This window comes from Malassezia restricta, chromosome VI (genome assembly GCF_003290485.1).
Source record: "Malassezia restricta chromosome VI, complete sequence".
NCBI lineage: Eukaryota > Fungi > Basidiomycota > Malasseziomycetes > Malasseziales > Malasseziaceae > Malassezia > Malassezia restricta.
Window position 1 is genome coordinate 587,115 of NC_040198.1, and position 19,181 is coordinate 606,295.

Here is a 19,181-nt window from a genome sequence, read left to right on the forward strand (position 1 = left end):
CCTGATGCCGGGGCCCACTGGGACAAGACCGCCGTGCAGGCGGTGGCAGTCCCTCCACATATTCGGCCGAGCCTGTGCCCGGAGACGGCCGGAGCCAGCGTGCCAGCGCCCGAGCGAGCGAGTTGTCTTTCTAACGACAGTGTATTGATCGACCATGGCTTCGAAGGCAGCTGCCGTGAACTTCCACAAGATCCTGTCGTCGGGCATCGGTAAGGAGACGGGCGCCCAGCTCGCTGCTTTCCGTAAGCGCAGCGAGGAGGCTCGTCGCGCCCTGAACCAGCTCAAGGCGCAGCCCGTGACGGTGGACTTTGCCGCCTACAAGGGTGTGCTCAAGGTACGTGGATCGAAGTGCGCGTGGCACGACCGGTTGACGGTGTGCGCTCGCGCATGATGCCTGCGTAGCATCGCTAACACGTATCAGAACCAGGCTGTGGTTTCGCAGGCGGAAAAGATTGTGAACGAGTTCAAGCCCGTGACCTACGATGTGAGCGCGCAGGTCAAGGCGATTGAGTCGTTCGAGTCTGTGGCGGTATGTATGCTGTAGCTAACGTGTGCAGGTGAAGCAGGCGCAGGAGAGCTCTGCGAAGCTCGAGGCTGAGCTCAAGGATCTGAAGGAGACGCTGAGCAACATCGAGGGTGCTCGTCCATTCGACCAGCTCTCTGTCGCCGACGTGATTGCCGCCCGCCCCGAGATTGGCAAGACGGTCGACGAGATGGTCAAGAAGGGCAAGTGGACCGTGCCTGGCTACCACGAGAAGTTTGGCAACCTGGCCGTTATGTAAACGAGTACCCACGCGCGTTCCCACGGGTTATGTAGATGGCAACCTGGTGGCATCGATGCTTCTAGGCAGCGCCGCCGCGGTCGTCGCCGTCGAGCGGCGCGCGAGGACTGCGCGGGCTGTGGTCAGATCACGTGATGTGTGACGAGGGCTCGTCCCGCCGAGCTCGAGGGCCTAGCGCTGGTCCTTGGCGCCCACAGCAGCTACGACGCGTTCTGCGACGATGTGCGGCCTGTTTCAGGATCCGTTTGGTGGGGCGAATTGTGCGGTAGAAGATGCGTCATACGACTGCCCGATCCCGGAGGGTATCAATCTGGGCCGGCGAACGTCCGTATCGGCGGAAAGTATGACGTCGACGCAGGTCCAGCCACAGGATGTGGCCTGTTTCCCCAAAACAGAGAGCCAAGAGGCCCGCTTGCTCTCCGCGCTGCGTATGAATGTGCTGTTCCAGCAAATGGAGCCGGAGATTGGGTCGACGCTGGTGCAGGCGATGCGTGAGAAGCATGTCCCGAAGGGCGGCATTGTGATCAAGCAGGGCGACGACGGCAAGTATTGCTACGTGACAGAGAGCGGCACGCTCGATGTGTACGTGCAGCCGCCCGGTACGCCTGCTGACGTTGCGCTCGCGGCACCGAGCGACCAGCTGGGCACCAAGGTGCTGACATACGGCCCTGGTGCGGCGTTCGGCGAGTTGGCTCTGATGTACATGCAGCCACGAGCCGCCTCGGTCGTGGCCACGTCCGACTGCGTGCTGTGGGCCCTGGACCGTGTTACCTTTCGCTCCGTTCTGGCGCACGCCGATATCCAGCACCGGCTGATGCTGGGTGCGTTCATGCGCCAGGTGCCGTTGTTGCAGCATCTCCGTGAGGACGAGCGGGCTCGTGTATCCGATGCGATTCATCTGGTGGACTACCGCGCGGGCGAGGTGGTCTTGCGGGAGGGCGACATTGGCACGCAATTTTTCATGGTCGTGTACGGCTTGGCCGAAGTGACCAAGGCGGACGACAAGGAGCATCCCGTCACACTGCTGCAGCGTGGCGACTACTTTGGTGAGCTCGCACTGCTCCGCCGAGCACCGCGTGCCGCCACCGTTACGGCCAGTGAGCGCTCGCCTGACGGCGTGCTGCGTGTGGCTGTGCTGGAAGAAGATGCGTTCACACGGCTGTTGGGTCCTCTATCCGACATCATGAACCGACATGCCGAGACACACTATGGCGCTACGCCGGCAGGGGCGTCGACGACGGCCGAGCCCGCGAACCATACATCTTCACCGCGATCCACGTCCAACGACGGAGGAGCGGGGCTGTAGGCTGTACATAGCAAGCTGTGTGCGTTGTTCGGCGTCGTCCAGCGGCGCCGGACTGGAAAACAGTGGGTCGATGCCTGCACCGGACTTGGGGAAGGCGATCACGTCGCGAATTGACGACGTGTCGCACACGATCGCCATGAATCGATCGAAGCCAAGCGCCAGGCCGGCGTGGGGCGGCGCACCGCTGGCCAGGGCCCGTAGCAGGTGGTCAAACCGCGCCGTTTCGTGCGGTGTCAGGGCCAGGACCTGCTCGAGCATCGTGCGCTGCAAGTGTGCGTCGTGAATACGCACGCTTCCGCCGCCAATCTCCGCGCCGTTGAGCACGAGATCATAGTGCTGCCCGTGAATCGTCGACAACAACGCATCGCGCTCCGACGCGTCCTCACAGGCCAGGGCCTGGTACAGCCGCGGCACATCGTCGGCCAGCGGCGCCGTGAACGGATGGTGCGAGGCACTCCAGCGGCCATGCGCCATCTCCGCCTTGTCATCGTCTGCGCGCGTAAACAGCGGGAACTGCGTCACCCACAGGATCTGCGGCTCAGCGCATGCTAGCGGAAGCGCCTCGGCCCACCGCAAGCGCAGATCGCCCATCGGTGTGCTGCCGCCCTGGATCGGCAGGGCACGCCGCGCCACGTACACGTCACATGTGTCTTCGCGCGGCAACGGAGCCGCATCGCGGAACGCATTCGCCCGCTCCATCACGCCGTGCAGTACCGCGCCCAGGGCCTCGGCACAGCCCCAGTGAGGCTGCCAGCCTCGCACGTGGTGCGACTTGGTCCACAGGCGCTCGGCGAGGGCTTGGGGCGCGCTGCGACGCGCCTTGAAGTGCTCGATGGGCAAGCGTCCCGTGCCGCTCTTGTCCTGCAACAGGGCCTCTTTTTGCCGTGCAGAGAGCTGGCACGAGGTATAGTGGGGCACCACGAGCACATCCAGTGCCTCTGAGGCGCCCTTCGGCAGCAGATTCTCGATCTGCAGTCCAAAGCGGGTATCTGGCTTATCGGAGCCGTACACCGACATGACGTGTTCGTACGACAGGACGGGGAAAGGCGTCGGCAGCGTCGTTGCCGCCGACGACGCATCCCACATGGCACGCACGAGGCCTTCAGTGACGCGCCGCACCTCTGTGCCGCCGAGTGGCCAGGCGGGCTCGTCGCCACGGCCCGTCACAAAGCTCATCTCCATATCAATCTGGGTGAATTCCGGCTGCCGGTCCTTTCGTCCATCCTCGTCGCGGAAGCACTTGGCAAACTGAAAGTAGCGGTCAGTGACGCCCGACACCATCAGCAGCTGCTTGGGCTGCTGTGGCGACTGCTGCAGCGCATAAAACTGGGGCTGTGTACCGCGCGTCGGCACCAGGAATTCCCGCGCGCCTTCAGGCGTCGAGCGCAGCAGAATGGGTGTCTCGACTTCCGTGAAATCGCACTCATGCAAGAAGGAACGCGCAGCATGCATGATACGGCTCCGCTCGCGGATGTGCGAGGCCAATGTGGGTCGGCGGAGATCGAGGTAGCGGTGCTTCGCACGTAGGGCCTCGTTCGGTAGCGAGGCGGCATCGTGGCACTGCGTGGGATAGAACGGCAGCTTGGATGCAGCGGCATTCAGTAGTTCCCACGCATCAACACGCACCTCGATGGCGCCCGTGCGCATGGCTTCGTTGACCGCGCCTTGCGAGCGTCCCTGGACGGAGCCATGTACACATACGACACTTTCCACAGGCACGTTGGACATGGCGTCTACGAGCTCGGGGTCCGTCACGACGAGCTGGACGGTGCCTGACACATCCTGTAAAGGAATGAATGCCAGCTTTCGAGAGATCTTACGCGGTGCAAGCATCCAGCCAGCCAGCACGACGCGGTGATCTGCATGCTCAGGACGAAGGCGGCCACATGCATGCGTCGGCGCCTGCGTCGGCCAGCGCGCTGTACTCAGCGTGGCATGAGACGACGCGCTCGATGAGGAGTATCGCGGTGATGGCCCTCGAGCTCGCCGCGAGACGAATCGCCACAGCCCAGGCCACCCTGCCAGTCGCCTCATAGCGCAACGGCCACCGACCAGCACAGGCCATGCCAAGACCCTATGTAATATGTCACGTGATGATGTGTGACGCGTCGTTGTGATTGCGTAATAGGGCAGCTGGCGAGACTCGTGTCCCGAGGCGCACAACACGTCACTTGTGCCCCGGCCTATTGCCACCATGACCATGACCAACCCTGTGCAAGATGTGTCGAACAAAGCCCTCGATGCCGAGAAGGGCGTCGAGAACAAGGTGCCCCAAGAAGTGACTGATACGGTCAAGCAGGGCGCTAGTGAGCTGACGAGCTCGGAGAAGGAGAAGCCGTCCACGGAGCAAGAACGCCCGAACAACGTGACCAGCCCCGTGGCCAGTGACGCCAAGGCGGCCGCGCCGGAAAGCGCGCCCACAGCTGCGCCAAGCACGCAAGAGCCTGCCATCGACGCGGGTGAGCGTGTGACGGAGCACACGACGGTGTACACCGAGGCCACGCCTCAGGTCCTCGAGTCGGAGAACCACCACGTCGTGACGGAGTCGGTGCCTATCACCCACACGAGCATCCCTGACTACAACGAGCGTGCGACGGCTGCGCCCCCGATTGTGGGATCGGATCTCTACTCGATCCTCCGCGACTCGAGCCAGCAGCGCTCGATGGACTACACCAAGACTCAGACAGCTGCTCCTACGGCGTCCGGTGCGGTGCAGAGTGGCGTGCCCTCTTACCTCCAAAACTCGTCTCAAGTGCCTGCTACTTCGACGGCGGCCGCTGTGCCGGCTCCAAAGAGCCTCGAGCAGTTTGAGCCCACGGACGAGCAGGCCTGGTCGGTGCGTGGTCCCGCTTCGTCGGTCCAGTCGCGTGGTCCCGCTGACCTGGCGAAGAACACGAGCGCCAGCACGGCTGGTGCTGCTGCTGGCGCGGGCACCGGCGGTGTTGCTAGCCAGGTCGGCAAGTCCGGCGAGGCTGTCCAAGGTGCGCAAAACAAGCTCGGTGAGTCGGCCAAGGAAGTGGGTGGCAAGCCTGGCAACGCTCTCGAGGGCGCCAAGGACAAGGTGGGCGACGTGAGCAAGAAGCCTGGTGACGTGGCCCAGCAGGCTGAGAGCAAGGCTGGCGACGTCAAGAAGCAGGGCACGGATGCTGTCGACGAGGCCAAGAAGGCTGGCAAGACCCAGAAGAAGGGCCTGCTCCAGAAAATCAAGAAGGCGCTCAAAATCGGCAAGGACTACAAGTAATCGTCTGTGAATATGAAAATGTGCGCGTGTCCAAGTCAGGTGCAGTGTGTGGTGCGACCTTCATGAAAGTGCCATCGGTATCATCCATCTGTGTTTTGGCATTTGGTGTATCCTTTAATTTCCCATTGTGCAGATAGTCTTTCATCGTGAGTGCTTTTGGACAGCTATAGGCCGGGGTGGGCACAGGCACGTGAGCTGCCAGGGGGGCTTGGCGGGCGAGTGGGCACTTGGGGTTTCTTGGTCGCCATGTATTACGGTGATGACGACTTCGACCGCTCTTATGACAACCTGACGCATGGACAGCGCATTGCCATCGGTGTTTGTGTGTCTATCGGTGGTGTGATATTGCTGGTCGCTATTGGATATTTTATCAGCCAGTACCGCAGCAGGCCGTTTCTTCCTCGATTCAGGCCGGGCTTCAGTACCGGCTACTATGGTGGCGGGCAGCCTTATCATCCACAGCCGTATCCTATGGCGCAGCAGTCTCAGGGTGGGTATCCTGGTCCCGGCGTTCCGTGGCAACCGGGTCCGTACACTCCCGCAGGTGGCCCAGGCCCGCAGTACGCCCCACCGGACCATCCGCCGCCCACTCATCAGCCGGAGAAGAGCGGTGGTCCGTACGCTCCGCCTCCCGGTCCGCCGCCTGGCGAGGGGGCGGGTCCTTAGCGATTGCCCTCTTGCCCAGCTCCTCTACACTACCCGTCATTCTCTGCCTTCATTCATGGCCGTAGTTTATTTGCATGCATTAATTTCGCCCATTTTTGTCATCACGTGGAGGACGCCACGACGGACGCTTGCTCCCTGGCACCACGGCATGCGGCAGTGTGGCGATGGCGAGCCGTGCGATGACGGATCGTCGTCACATGGAGCGGGCATAGGCATACGTACGTACGTACGCGACTCACCAGGCAGCCGTGGGGATCTTTATAGTCATTGTGGCCCTTGCCGTCTATTCGCTCTGGCGACTGCAGCGGCATCGACAGACCCTCCGCTTTACGAGGAACGCCCATCGGCACTCTGCGCTGCGCCCAACGAGCGGCGCAGCGACGCATCCACCGCCTTTTCCCCGCCACCAAAGGCAGGATTGGCCGAGTCCCTATGATACATACCCGCCGCGCGCTTCGCACGCGCCGCCTGAGGTGGATGAGGAGCCCCTGCCCAGGTACGAGCCGCCAGCGACGCCGCCCCCGCAATTTCATGAACATGACGACACACTCACACCCCCGCCCAAAGCATACCAGGGAGCATCGCAGTAATGATAGAAAGGTATCTATACGCCTACGTTTTTAGTTGCTCGAGTTGCGACTCGACTTGTCGTTGGGCTTCAGGCTTCCGGCCTGCATCGTGCCTTGCTCGAGGAGCTTGACGATAGCCTCGTCCTCCTTTGTGGTGCCAAACACGGCATGGAGCTGCTGCTTCGACACCTGGCCCATGATGCCCTGCTGGCCCTGGCCGGAGGTCATGATCTGGAAACTTTCGACGACGTCGGCGAGCGGGATGGTCTTGTCGCCGTTGCGCCACGACACGTACGCCTCGGGATTGACGATGACGATGTACTCGTCTGTCGACATGGGGTCGGCCTTGTAGATCACGCGGGTGAGTTGGTTACTGGACATGGTGTGGCAAGAGTGGGGTGACGAGGGGCAGCTTTATATAGCCGCGAGGCGGCGTTTCCCCGCACACGTCACCGACGTTTAGTCAGCACACGACGACGCCCATCGCGTCGCCGCTCTCGCGAGGACGTGGACGCGCGCTCGACGAGGGGCGTGCCAGTCATCGCGAACATGCTGCCATGCAACGATGCGCTCGCGCGTCGCTCGGCGTCGTGCGGCGTGGATGGGGCATGCGCCGGCGGCGGATGGTGCGGCTCGCATCACGTGACCCATTCGCCCAGGTCGGCGTACGTCGCTCGTTGGGGCAGGCGGTGGCGACGATGGCAGAGGCGCAGCGAGCGGCGCTCTCCGATCTGGCGGAGCGGCATGCGAAGCGCAGCCGCACTATTTTGCAGCATTTTCATGCACAGGCACCGGACTATGCCGACGTGACGCGAGCGCACTTGGCGTCCAAGATGCACTCGGACTACCAGCAGGCGCTCGTCCTTCCTGAGGTCATTCAGGCGCGGCAAGGCCCAGCGCCCCCTATACCATCCAAGCCTACGGAGCTTTCTGGGATGCTGGACGAGATGGAGGTGCAGCGTGGCCTAGCGAAGCAGCACGCACCGTCTTCAGCCGTGGCTTTACGGCCTGCTGCGGCAGCCAAAGCGACGCCGGCGTCGGCGTCGCACTTGCAGACAGCGCTGATGCGGCCTGAAGAGGCTGTGCATGATACCGGGCGATCGATGCTGAATAGTGCGCTGATCCGCAAGAAGGAGCTAGCGCAGCAGCAGGTGAAGCCGGCGTACCATGCGCCGTGGAAGCTGATGCGTGTCATGTCGGGTCATCTCGGCTGGGTGCGGTGCGTAGCTGTGGACCCGCACAATCAGTGGTTCGCGACGGGGGCGGGCGACCGCATTATCAAGATCTGGGACATGGCGTCGGGTGAGCTGAAGCTGTCGCTGACGGGCCACATTTCGCCTGTGCGTGGCCTGGCCGTCAGTCACCGGCATCCGTATCTGTTTTCGGCGGGCGAGGACAAGCTTGTCAAGTGCTGGGACCTGGAGACGAACAAGGTCGTGCGGCAGTACTATGGCCACCTGTCTGGTATCTATGCGCTGAGTCTGCACCCGACGCTCGACGTGCTGGTGACGGCGGGACGGGATGCGTCGGCGCGTGTGTGGGACATGCGGACGAAGACGCAGATCCACGTGCTGGGTGGGCACCGCGGCACGGTGGCGAGCGTGGCGTGTCAGGAGGGTGATCCGCAGGTGATTACGGGCAGTATGGACGCCACGATCAAGCTGTGGGACCTGGCGGCGGGGCGGTGTGTGACGACGTTGACGCATCACAAAAAGTCGGTCCGAGCCCTGGCGCTGCCTCCGCACGAGTTTACGTTTGCGTCCGGCTCGGCGGGGGGCCACAACATCAAGCGGTGGCGGTGTCCGGAGGGCACGCTGATGACGAACATGACGCATGAGGGCATTGTGAATACGCTGTCGTGCAATGCGGACGGCGTCTTGTTTTCCGGGGCGGACGATGGGTCGATGCAGCTGTTTGACTATGCGACGGGTGTGCCGTTCCAGTCGATGCGCGACACGGTGCAGCCCGGCTCGCTCGATGCCGAGGCGGGCGTGTTCTGCTCGGCGTTTGACCAGACAGGCACGCGCCTGATCACGGGCTGTGCGGACAAGAGTACGTATGCGATACTGACACATCAGCGATCAAGATCTACCGCGAGACATGAGCGCGGCGAGCCGTTCGAGCGCGAGCGTCAGGCGAGCGAGTTCGTCGGTGGTGTGTTGGCCGCCGTCGAGGGTGATGCTCTCTGTCACACCGGGGAAGGTCGTAGCGCCGTAGCCGAGCCAGCGGCCGGGTGCGACGCCCAAGTGCCGGTACCATGTCCGCTGCCTCAAGCCACGTGCATCGAGCCAGCCCTGCTCCCAGGGCTGCAGGCGCTCGTTGATGGCGTGCACGGCGCGCAGCGTCGGCGCGAGATCGCCGTCAGGCGCGTCGAGGCGCTTTGCCAGCGCGGCCTGCTCGGCTGCGAGGCGCCGTGCGCCCTGACTGAGCCGTTCGATGGCGTCGGCGAGCCGCTGGAGCCAGGTGGGCGCCAGGCGCACGTTGGCATCGCGTGCGACGTTCTCGAGCGACGCCAGGTGCGTGACGAGCGCCTGGGCGGTGTCGGTGAGCGACAGGGGCAGGAAGAGCGACTGTGCGCTGCGGAGGACAAGGAGGCCGTAGACCTTTGCGACGGTTTCGTGGCGCGCAAAGTCGGGGTCGCCGAAGCGGTCCATCCACGCGAAGGAGTCGTAGTTCGAGTGGTAGTGGTACACGGGATCGGACGGCGCGCGGTCGAAGCCGAGGTCCGACGACGCGATGCCGAGGTGCTGGAGGAAGACGGTAAAGTCGCTGCTGGAGCCGAGGGGGCCGACGTGATCGAGCGTGACGTTCGGGAGCGCCTTCACGGCGTCGTGGAGGACGCGCTGGAGCGACGGAGACGCTTTCGCGCGGAACTGCGAGCCGCGCACGGCCATGTCGAGGTTGTGGTACAGGGCGACGTGGTCCTGGAGGAAGGACGCATAGTCCTCGCCGCACTCGGTCGATCCGACGAGGCCGTACTCCTCGGCGTCCCAGCTCGCGAGTACGATCGTGCGGGCGGGGCGCCAGCCGCGCCGCAGGAGGTGGCCGAGGCCGCGTACGACTTCGTGCACGGCCGCAGTGCCTGACGACGGATCTCCGGCGCCGAAGCCCCAGGCGTCGCGGTGGTGGCCGACCATGATGCGCTGCGTGTCGATGTGCCCGGGGATGACGGCGTACACGTTCCAGATATCGCGCGTCTGCATGTCCATCTCGTTCGTCATGTGCGCCATGTGCCGACTCGGGCCGGTCCAGTATGTCGTGTGGGGGATCGCGCCGCCCCAGTCGGGGCGGACGGCGCTAGCTTCGACGCCCACGCCCTCCATATCGCGCAGGAGGCGCTGTGCATGCATGTACGAGATCGGCAGGGACGGGATGCGCGGCAGCGAGATGGCCTCTTCGCGTGGCAGGCGCGCTGCATCGCGGTACGAAGGCGCGCCGGGCGTCGATGGATCGCCGGGCTGGAACGACAGCGCCTGCACGCTGCCGCGCTCTACGCTGCTGCGCTGCCGCGCCGGGCCGTCTGGGTACGCTGCGTGCCCGTGCGCCTCGGTGACGCCGCCGTCGTCCGCGGGATCGGTGTACAGCAGCACGCCGACCGCGCCGTGCTCTTGCGCCGCGCGGACGGCCAGGCCACGGAACACACCTCCATTACGAACCAGGACGACGCTCCCTCGTACGCGAACGCCGAGCGCGTCAAGGCGGGCGAAGTCGGCGTGCGATCCGTGGCCGGCGTAGATGACGTGGGCGTGCGCGGTGCCGGAGGCCGAGTACGCGTGGAAGGCGGGGGCGCCGTGCGCGCTGGTCGGATCGTCGCGCACGACGTCTTCGGCGAGGTCGGCCTCCCACACCGTGGAGCCGTTCGCCGCGGTGAGCGAGAGCGATGCGTGGACGGGCCGATCGAGCCATACCGCGTAGGTATCGGCCCACACGCGTGGCTCGCCGTGCTGCGTCATGTAGGTGCGACTCTGCGTGGATCCCGCGTCGAAGATCGCGTCGGTGGCGTCGGTGGGCACGCCGAGCAGGTCGGCCCATTCGGTGAGCACCTGGCGCGCGGACGCCGCATCCCGGTCATCGGAGGCGATGTGCACATGCGACGTGTACCGCTGCAGCGCGGCACGCGCGCTCTCGGCGCTTGGCACGTCTAGGAACGCGGCCTCGGCGGCCCTCGCACGGTCGCGCCATGTCGAGACGCAGCCAGTGGCGTTCATGCTGGCGCGCACGCGGCAGCGAGCTTCGTCGGCGATGGACGGCCCAAATGCGCGGAGCAGGGCCGTGGTGTCCGAGTCGTTGTGGGGCGCGTCGGCGCGGAGCCAGCGACACCACACATACAGCATGAGGACGAGGCTCAGGCCGAGAGGCCATCGCGACGGGCGTCGTGGCGAGGCAGCGGCGGCGTGCGCTCGCGCGCTCTTCTCCGGCCACGTCTCGGGCGCGGCGCGCGTCGCCTGGGGCCGGAGTCGCTGCTCCTGGCACAGGTGCATGGCGCCCGACAAGCCGCCACCCGACACAGGCTCCTCGTCCCCGAGCCGACGATCATGTGATCTATATGCCTACGGGCGCCTAGTTTTCGTCCATGGGCGGCGGCTGCTCGTGCGGCTGCGCCTCGGCGCGCGCCTGGGCAGCGCGCTGGCGCTCGGTGGGCCCGAGGCGGTCAAAGTACGACGCGAGGGCGTCGTCTTCGAGGATCGTCAGCTTTTGGCCGTCACGCAGGGCGGGTGAGGACGCATCGGCGTCGGCGCCCGGTCCGACGAACGCGACGGTGACGGCGGCGCGCTCGAGCTGCTTGTTCTGTGGCAATGTCTCGCGCACGGCGCGGATGCCATGGAGGAGGAGCGCCTCGAGGTCGGCGTCGTGGAATTCGTCGAGATGGCTCTCGAGGTATGTCTTGGCACTCTGATTGCGCGCACCGAGACTCATGGCATAGTACTCGAAGCAGTTGCCCGTAGGGTTGAATTCGTACAGATGCGGGCCCGTGTCGTCCATGCCGATCACGAGGAAGCCCACGCCGTACGGCCGCTTGCCGTACTGCATCGTGTTGAGCTGTGCGCGGTCAGCGAGCGATCCCATGAGCCGCGAGACGGGCAGGGGGCGCGTGTACATCAGCCGCGACGAGAGCGCGAGTTGGCGCATGTAGTGGCTGAGCACACGCGCATCGCTGGTGAGCCCGGCGAAGCCCATGCCGAGGTGGTGGTCAATCTTGAGCACCTTGCGCTGGTACGACGCGAGCTCTGAAGGCGCACGTTTCAGCGCGACCAGCACGGCGTGCGTCTTGGACCGCAGACCTACCACGGCTGAGCCCTGCTTCACGGCCTCCAGCGCATATTCGACCTGGTGCAAACGCCCCTGTGGCGAGACTGCATGTGAGCGCGGCGTACGTACACACTGTATTATCGCTGTCGTAGGTGCTGATCGTTAGTCTCGTCGTCGTCTACGCACTTGCGAAACTGCCGTTAGTCGTTGCGCCACGTACCATGCCCCGTCGTCGTTGCCAAAGAGGGGCGTGGCGAGGATCGCTGACGACGCGTGTGCGAAAAAATTGCATATATGCCCATTCAGGTCGAGGCCTCGGCGAGGGCTGCGGCGTCGCTTGGCGATGCCCGTCGATGCCGTGCGAGTGCTGTGTACGTGCGCCCTGGTGCTGTGCGTCACGGCCGTGCTGCTGCTACGGCGTACGCGCGCGGTCCCAGAGGCGCCGTATGTGAGCAAAGGACCCCGCAAAGTCGTGCTGCTGGGCGTCGAAGAAGCGGGCAAGACCAACGTGTTTCTGCGCATGGTCATGGGCGTCGCGCCCGATACCACCACGTCGCAGCGTGTGAATGCCGCGCGGCTGAGCCCCTCGGACGCGTGCCCCCACGGCATCGAGTTGGTAGACACACCGGGTCATGCGCGTTTGCGTGCGCAGGCCATGGACGCGATGAGGGGCGCGGACGCCGTGGTGTTTTGCATCGATGCGAGCGTCGCGAGTCGCGGCGCGAATGAGCCTGCGCCGGGCATGTCGTCGACGCACGCGCGCCCGTCTCTGCACGAGGCACTACAGCACAGTGTGGACTACCTGCACGACGTACTGCATACGCTGGCGGCGGATGTGCCGCCGCAGCCCCTCGCGCTCTCGATCCTATTCACGCGTATGGACGCGTCGCCGCTCTTTTCTGACCGCGCCACGCTCGCGGATGACAAGCGGCGGCAGCAGCTGCTGGCGCGGTGCCGCCGTGGTCTCGAGACGGCGTTCATGTCGCGCCGCGAGACGCGTGGCCTGTCTCGTACGGATGCGACGGGCCGCGTCGTCGTCGGAGAGATTGGCGATATTCGCGGCGACGCTTCGCTGCGGGAGCGCGTGTGGGGCCGTATGCGCCAGGCGCTCGTGCCGCTGGGCCTGGTGCCTGCCGAGGCGCGGACAGCCGCCGAGCTGCATCCCACGCGGTGGGGGCACAAAGTGCGCGCGGGCGAGGGGCACCAGCGGTCGGCGGAGTATGCGCTCGATTACATGGTCGCGCGGCGCGGAGCGGGGGCGGAGGCGCCCTTCCAGTGCCTCGATCCGCGTCTCGTGCAGGGCGGATGCGCGGCAATGGATCTGGGCTACGTCGATCGTCATGGATGGGACCCGACGCGCGTGGGCGAGGCGTACCTGCCGGACGTGCACGCGTGGCTCTCGCCGCGGGCGTCGTAGGGAGGCGAAGTGCGCCGTGCGCCGAGCCACGTGGCCATAGAAAAAAGAGCAGGGGGCCTTTTTTTCCTTTTTTCTGCCGCTGACGACCATGCCGCTGGGACGCAAGCGTGCCGAGCCGGGGGGTGCGCCGACCCGGCAGACGGAGGTAGCGCGCGTGCCGGCGCCTGACTTCCCGGTCGGGGAGGGCACGCTGCCGCTGGACGACGACGAGGATGCGGAGCGTGAGCTGGACGCGCGTTCGGCTGACAGCGGGGAGGACGCTGTGCCTGCGCTCGATGCGCGCTCGGCTGACAGCGAAGAGGAGGGTGAGGAGGCGAGTACCGAGTCAGGCTTTGACTCGGAGGAGATTGAGCAGTGGGACGACGAGGCGGATGCGAAGTATGCGGATGCCGAGGCGGACGAGGACGTGGCGGAGGGTGACGCGGCGCTGGCGCGGATGGTGGCGCGGGCGCGAGTCAAGCCCGACGAGGGGGAGCGGCGCACGAACAAGCTGGGGATCGACACGGCTGTGGCTGCGCGCTTCTTTGACGAGACGCGGAATGATGACGGCTCGCAGCGTGGGCGCGTGGTGCGCTCGGATGCGACGGGTGAGCTCAAGACGGTGTATCCGCCGATTGAGCCGGAGTATGACAGTGATTCGAGTACGGAGGACGTGCCGAACCGCATAGGCCAAGTGCCGATGTCGTGGTACGACGACCTGCCGCATATTGGCTACGATATCAATGGGCGGCGTGTGCTGCGTCCAGCGCAGGGCGATGAGCTCGACAAGTTTCTCGAGAGCGTCGAGGGCGAGGGCGGCGATGCGTGGTTCTCGGCCCGAGATGAGCAGCGCGGGATGGATGTCAAGTTGACGGACGAGGAGCTCGATATGATCCGGCGGATGGAGCGCGCCGAGGTGCCGCTGGGCGACTATGACATGTACGAGCCGGCGACGGACTGGTTTACGCAGCACGAGCGCACGATGCCGCTGACGGCGCGCCCTGAGCCCAAGAGCCGCTTCGTGCCGAGCAAATGGGAGCACAAGAAGATTATGAAGATTGTGCGTGCGATTCGGCAGGGCCGCATTGTGCCGCATGCGCCTGGGCGCGAGAAGCCGCGCTTCTATGCGATATGGAGCGATGCCGACGAGGCGCGGGCTGATCACCCGATGCATATGCCGGCACCCAAGCTGCCGCTGCCGACGCATGTCGAGTCGTACAACCCGCCGGAGGAGTACCTGCTGGGCGACGACGAGCGCGCCGAGTGGGAGGCCGCCGACCCCGAGGACCGCAAGCTGCCGTTCCTGCCCGCCAAGTATGCGTCGCTGCGCCATGTGCCGGGCTACGAGCACGCGCTGCAGGACCGCTTCCAGCGGTGCCTCGACCTGTACCTCGCCCCTCGCGTCCGGCGTCAGCGTGTGGAGGTGGACAACCCCGAGGCGCTGCTGCCGGCGCTGCCAGCGCCGCGGGAGCTGCGGCCGTTTCCTACGCATACGGACGTGGTGTACGCGCATGCGCCGTGGCGCGTGCGCACTGCGAGTCTCGATCCCAGTGGCGCCTGGCTGCTGACGGGCGCGGACGATGGTCACGTGCGCTTATGGGACGCGGCGCTGGGCCGCTGCGTCGCGAGTTGGGACGTGAATGTGGGCGTGGCGCAGAGCGATCGGAGCCCGGTGTACTGTGTGCAGTGGTGCCCGCAGCGCTCCTGGGCGATCGCTGCGGCTGTCAGCGCAGGCCGCATCACGCTGCTGGCGCCGCCGCAGTGCGGCCGCACGCGGCACGAGGCCAGCGTCGCGCACCTCACGCCGCCACACGCCGATGCGCCGGTGGATGGCCATGCGCAGTGGACGCGCCTGCCTGAGCGGGAGCGGGCGCGGGGCGTGTGTGTGCGCATAGACGTGCGGAGCACGCAGCGCGCCACACTCGTGCCGAAGTATGTGCGGTGGCACGCACGTGGCGACTACTTTGCGACCGTGTGCCCGGACACGAGCGGCGAGGCCGTCTTGATTCATCAGATCAGCAAGCAGCGCTCGCAGGCGCCGTTCCGACGCACACGCAAGGCCGGCACGTCGGCGATGGCCGTGCAGTGCGTGTGCTTCCACCCGACGCGCCCGTGGCTGTTTGTCGCGACGCAGCGCTATGTGCGCATCTACGACCTCGTGCAACAGGCTCTCGTCAAGACGCTGCAGCCCGGCGTGCGGTGGATCAGCTCCCTGGACGTCCACCCCAGCGGTGATCACGTGATTCTAGGCTCGTACGATCGGCGCGTGCAGTGGTTTGACCTCGACCTGGCCGAGCGACCGTACAAGACGCTGCGGTACCACACGCGGGCGGTGCGCGCCGTGGCGTTCCACCCGCACCTGCCGCTGTTCGCGAGTGCGGCCGACGACGGCACCGTGCACGTATACCATGCCACGGTGTACTCGGACCTGCTGCAGAATGCGCTGCTGGTGCCCCTCAAAATCCTGCGGGGCCACGCCGTGCAGCAAGCGCTGGGCGTGCTCAGCCTCGCATGGCACCCATCGCTTCCGTGGCTCGTGAGCGCCGGCGCCGATGGCGACGCGCGGTTATGGACGCCGTAGCCCGTAGCTTACGCCCATGCCTCCAGCGCATCATGCCCCACATCGTCGACGTACCTGCGTCGACGCCCCGACGGATCGTAGCGGCCCCACACGTGCGTCTGCAGCATCGCAGCTACGTGCTCGCCCAGCGCCAGGGACGACGTCAGGCCCGGACTCTCCACGCCGACCAAACTCACGAGCCAGCCACACGGGCCGCGCGGCCCCGCCTCGTTCGGGGCCGTTTGCCACGTGCGTTGAGATTCGATGTCGCGACTCGCATGCCACAAGAGGCCAAAGTCGAAAAACGTACGCGCGTCCGGTCCGCCGAGCTTGGGCCGGATGCCAGCATAGTCTTCCTGCAGGCCGTCGCGCTGAATCCACGGCAGGTACGCCTGAATCGCCGCGTGCATGCTCTCGAGCCAAGCCTCTGATGCCTCAGGCGCGAGGTGCGACTCCCAAAAGTCATGCTCAAAGCCCAGCTCATCGATCCGCGTCGGGTCGAGCGTCGAGGGCGCCGAGAGCCAAGTGAGGTCCGGCCCAAAACGTACGTGGCCCTCGAGATCGAGCGTCAAGTGCGTGCCCAGCGAATGGAACGCAGACGTGGCCTTGGCGCCCGAGCCAAAGTGGGGCGTCGGATACAGCAGATGCCGCACGTCATGAGCGCCTCGGTAGCTCGCATAGCTGCCCTTGGCCAAGTACATCGGGAGCCAATCGCGCTCGGGCCGCACCGCATTCAGGATGCGCGGCGCATTCAGACCACCTGCATTGATGACGACGCGCGCGAGCAGCGCATCCGTCTCGGCATGCGCCGCATCATGCGTTCGGAGCTGAACGACCCATCCCTCCTGTGAGCCGTCGTTGCCCGCCTTCGTAGGCGGCCGCGGAGGCGTGTGTGGATCAATGCGGACGACCGAGGTGCCCAGCACCATCGTAGCATCGGGTGTTTCACCATCAGGCAACTCCGCCTCGAGCTCGGCGGCCAGGTGCGACATGAGGTCATGTGCACTGACAATGCCCGTCGATGGCGAGTAGAGCGCGTGTGTGATGCGGGGCGAGAGCGATGGCTCCATTTGTCGAGCCTCGTCACCAGATAAGAGACGAGTGGGCGGCGTGTGCGGCTGGATGGCCGAGCAGTGCTCGTGCAGGGCCGCCAGGTACGATGCATCTGACTCAGTGCCGACGATCAACTTGCCGACCTGCTTGCCACCAATCTTGTCGGGATGCCTCGCGATGCGGTCGTACAGCAGCGTACGTCCACGTGTACACATGCGCGTCTTGAGGGAGTGAGGTGGGTAGTACAACCCGGCGTGTATGACCTCGCTATTCCGCGAGCTCGTTTCCTGGCCAGGGAGCGCGTGGCGTTCCACCAGGTACGTCGACTTCGACGGGAACCGGTGCGCTAGAGCATTCGCTATCGCAAGACCCACCACGCCACCCCCCATCACCAGGTGATCAATCCGCAGCTCAGGCGCACGATACGCATAGCGTCCACTGGCATTGAGAGCCGTGCGCAGCGGCCGAATCGAGGCCATGGCCAGGTTGTGGTGGAGGGCCTGGGTGGGTGGGACGAGGCAGGCCTCGTCCAATCACATCCCAGCAACTGGATGCAGCAATGCGGTGGCCAAACAGCGTCAGAAGGTTGTTTTTTTCTTTCGACGCGTCATGGTCGAAACAGCCATCCTGCCGGACAAGAAGGTGGTGGTGCTGCATGAGCCCGTGCAAATAGACAATGAAAAACCATGGGGGGATCATCCCGTCCATGTGGATGTGGATCCACAGGCACCGCCACCCCTGGATGCACAAGAAGGCGTCCTACTGCCAGGCCGTACTTTTCAGCGCCGCGTGTCCAATGTCGCTGTCACACAGGAACATCTCAACGAAGGCGCATTTGGCCATTTGCCACTGCATGGTATGCCAGAAGTATCTGGTGTAGAAGTCGTGCACAAAGACAAGTTGGAGGAGCGCAATGCTCAAGGACCCCAGATGGAGGACGAGTTTGTCGTCAAGTGGGACGGCTCGGATGATCAGGATCGTGTACTGAACTGGAGCATGCCCTTCCGTATATACCAAATGACTCTTGCTGCTGCCCTGACACTTTGCACATCCTTTACGTCGTCAGTTCCATCCAATATCGCATTTCAAATGACCGAAGAATTTAATACGACCATCAATGTGACCAAAGCTGCGATCTTCATGTATGTGGCCGGCTTCTGTTTTGCGCCCTTGGTATGGGCACCTCTGTCAGAAATGTATGGGCGCCGTATCGTGTTTATTGTCAGTTTCGCTGGCTTTGTGTGCTTCAATGTCGGCTGTATGCTCGCGCCGAATATCGGCGCCATGATTGTATTTCGTATTTTCGCCGGTGCCTTTTCATCCAGTTCACTCACCAACTCGCCCGCCATGATTGCTAGTCTCTTTTCTATCAGGTACCTCATGCGCGGCATCGCTGTCTTCTCGCTAGGCCCCATTGTCGGCCCCTGCATCGGACCAATTGTGAGTGGATACATCGTGACGGCAGGTGCCAACTGGCGCTGGGTCTTCCGTGTGTCCACCATTTTTTCATTCGTCATGCTCGTGCTCGTCTTGCTGACTATGCCTGAAACACATGATGGTCTACGCCTGAAGAAAAAGGCTCGGCGGCTGCGTCGCGAAACCGGCGATGATCGCTACAAAGCGCCCATTGAAATGCGGCACGTCGAATTGACCAAAATGATAGGCACTGTGCTCGGCAAGCCCATCAAAATCTTCTTCACAGAGCCGATGCTCATTCTGGTCACCATTTACATGTCATTCGTGTATGGTACCCTGTACCTGTTCTTTGTCGCGTACCCGATCGTATTCGAGCTCATGCATGGCCTCTCTTCTGGCGCTGAGGGTCTTATGTTTTTGGGATTCTCGGTGGGTGCGTTTATCGGAGCGATCTACTGCATATTCGTGGACCAGCGCATGTACGAAAGCAAGCGCCAACGCCATGGTTCTGATTTAGCGCCCGAAGTGCGTCTGTACACATGCATGATTGCCGCACCTCTGCTGACCATTTCCCTATTCTGGTTCGCATGGACATCATACCCCAGCATCTCGTTCTGGAGTCCATTGGTGGCAGGTGGCATGTTCGGCACAGCCACACTATTCATTTTCCTCAGTCTCCTTACCTATATTACAGAGGTGTACTTGGCGAATGCAGCCAGTGCTATCGCTGCCAACACAGTCGTTCGCTCAGCCTTTGGCGCAGGCTTCCCCATGTTTGGTCAGCAGATGTACGAGACGCTCAAACCGCGCTGGGCTACTTGTGTTCTGGCCTTTATCGCTCTGGCCATGTTCCCTATACCTTTTGTGTTTTATCGATATGGCCATGTTATTCGATCCTGGTCCAAGAATGCCTTGTCCGAGCTCTAACGGTTCCTTGTGTGC

At 64.1% G+C, this 19,181-nt stretch overlaps 14 protein-coding genes across 14 annotated transcripts; 9 read left to right on the forward strand and 5 right to left on the reverse strand.

Moving 5' to 3' along the window:
- Positions 1–154: 154 nt before the first annotated feature.
- On the forward strand, positions 155–782 carry MRET_3717 (F-type H+-transporting ATPase subunit d; the record flags this gene model as incomplete). Its single annotated transcript, XM_027630344.1, has 3 exons — positions 155–334; positions 422–529; positions 558–782. The coding sequence occupies 3 exons, from the start codon at positions 155–157 to the stop codon at positions 780–782; spliced, it is 513 nt and encodes a 170-aa protein (XP_027486076.1).
- A 220-nt stretch (positions 783–1,002) lies between these two features.
- MRET_3718 (cAMP-dependent protein kinase regulator) lies at positions 1,003–2,088 on the forward strand (the record flags this gene model as incomplete). The annotated part of the gene is made up of 1 exon (XM_027630345.1): positions 1,003–2,088. The coding sequence occupies one exon, from the start codon at positions 1,003–1,005 to the stop codon at positions 2,086–2,088; it is 1,086 nt and encodes a 361-aa protein (XP_027486077.1).
- Positions 2,047–4,290, reverse strand: MRET_3719 (aspartyl-tRNA synthetase; the record flags this gene model as incomplete). The annotated part of the gene is made up of 1 exon (XM_027630346.1): positions 2,047–4,290. The coding sequence occupies one exon, from the start codon at positions 4,288–4,290 to the stop codon at positions 2,047–2,049; it is 2,244 nt and encodes a 747-aa protein (XP_027486078.1).
- MRET_3720 (Tol-Pal system protein YbgF) lies at positions 4,283–5,329 on the forward strand (the record flags this gene model as incomplete). Its single annotated transcript, XM_027630347.1, has 1 exon — positions 4,283–5,329. The coding sequence occupies one exon, from the start codon at positions 4,283–4,285 to the stop codon at positions 5,327–5,329; it is 1,047 nt and encodes a 348-aa protein (XP_027485861.1).
- Positions 5,330–5,575: 246 nt separating this feature from the next.
- Positions 5,576–5,995, forward strand: MRET_3721 (uncharacterized protein; the record flags this gene model as incomplete). The annotated part of the gene is made up of 1 exon (XM_027630348.1): positions 5,576–5,995. One exon carries the CDS (start codon positions 5,576–5,578, stop codon positions 5,993–5,995), a length of 420 nt encoding a protein of 139 aa, XP_027485900.1.
- A 148-nt stretch (positions 5,996–6,143) lies between these two features.
- MRET_3722 (uncharacterized protein) lies at positions 6,144–6,585 on the forward strand (the record flags this gene model as incomplete). The annotated part of the gene is made up of 2 exons (XM_027630349.1): positions 6,144–6,213; positions 6,242–6,585. The coding sequence occupies 2 exons, from the start codon at positions 6,144–6,146 to the stop codon at positions 6,583–6,585; spliced, it is 414 nt and encodes a 137-aa protein (XP_027485925.1).
- A 30-nt stretch (positions 6,586–6,615) lies between these two features.
- Positions 6,616–6,945, reverse strand: MRET_3723 (Shwachman-Bodian-Diamond syndrome (SBDS) protein; the record flags this gene model as incomplete). The annotated part of the gene is made up of 1 exon (XM_027630350.1): positions 6,616–6,945. One exon carries the CDS (start codon positions 6,943–6,945, stop codon positions 6,616–6,618), a length of 330 nt encoding a protein of 109 aa, XP_027485920.1.
- Positions 6,946–7,262: 317 nt separating this feature from the next.
- Positions 7,263–8,668, forward strand: MRET_3724 (pleiotropic regulator 1; the record flags this gene model as incomplete). Its single annotated transcript, XM_027630351.1, has 2 exons — positions 7,263–8,616; positions 8,643–8,668. 2 exons carry the CDS (start codon positions 7,263–7,265, stop codon positions 8,666–8,668), a joined length of 1,380 nt encoding a protein of 459 aa, XP_027485862.1.
- MRET_3725 (N-acetylated-alpha-linked acidic dipeptidase) lies at positions 8,646–11,045 on the reverse strand (the record flags this gene model as incomplete). The annotated part of the gene is made up of 1 exon (XM_027630352.1): positions 8,646–11,045. One exon carries the CDS (start codon positions 11,043–11,045, stop codon positions 8,646–8,648), a length of 2,400 nt encoding a protein of 799 aa, XP_027485937.1.
- Positions 11,046–11,124: 79 nt separating this feature from the next.
- Positions 11,125–12,037, reverse strand: MRET_3726 (20S proteasome subunit alpha 6; the record flags this gene model as incomplete). Its single annotated transcript, XM_027630353.1, has 4 exons — positions 11,125–11,918; positions 11,944–11,969; positions 12,001–12,008; positions 12,035–12,037. 4 exons carry the CDS (start codon positions 12,035–12,037, stop codon positions 11,125–11,127), a joined length of 831 nt encoding a protein of 276 aa, XP_027485918.1.
- Positions 12,038–12,157: 120 nt separating this feature from the next.
- MRET_3727 (signal recognition particle receptor beta subunit) lies at positions 12,158–13,231 on the forward strand (the record flags this gene model as incomplete). Its single annotated transcript, XM_027630354.1, has 1 exon — positions 12,158–13,231. The coding sequence occupies one exon, from the start codon at positions 12,158–12,160 to the stop codon at positions 13,229–13,231; it is 1,074 nt and encodes a 357-aa protein (XP_027485917.1).
- An 88-nt stretch (positions 13,232–13,319) lies between these two features.
- On the forward strand, positions 13,320–15,791 carry MRET_3728 (ribosome biogenesis protein ERB1; the record flags this gene model as incomplete). The annotated part of the gene is made up of 1 exon (XM_027630355.1): positions 13,320–15,791. One exon carries the CDS (start codon positions 13,320–13,322, stop codon positions 15,789–15,791), a length of 2,472 nt encoding a protein of 823 aa, XP_027485906.1.
- An 8-nt stretch (positions 15,792–15,799) lies between these two features.
- On the reverse strand, positions 15,800–17,302 carry MRET_3729 (oxidoreductase; the record flags this gene model as incomplete). The annotated part of the gene is made up of 1 exon (XM_027630356.1): positions 15,800–17,302. One exon carries the CDS (start codon positions 17,300–17,302, stop codon positions 15,800–15,802), a length of 1,503 nt encoding a protein of 500 aa, XP_027485996.1.
- A 130-nt stretch (positions 17,303–17,432) lies between these two features.
- MRET_3730 (transporter) lies at positions 17,433–19,166 on the forward strand (the record flags this gene model as incomplete). Its single annotated transcript, XM_027630357.1, has 1 exon — positions 17,433–19,166. The coding sequence occupies one exon, from the start codon at positions 17,433–17,435 to the stop codon at positions 19,164–19,166; it is 1,734 nt and encodes a 577-aa protein (XP_027485826.1).
- Between the last annotated feature and the right edge of the window lie 15 nt (positions 19,167–19,181).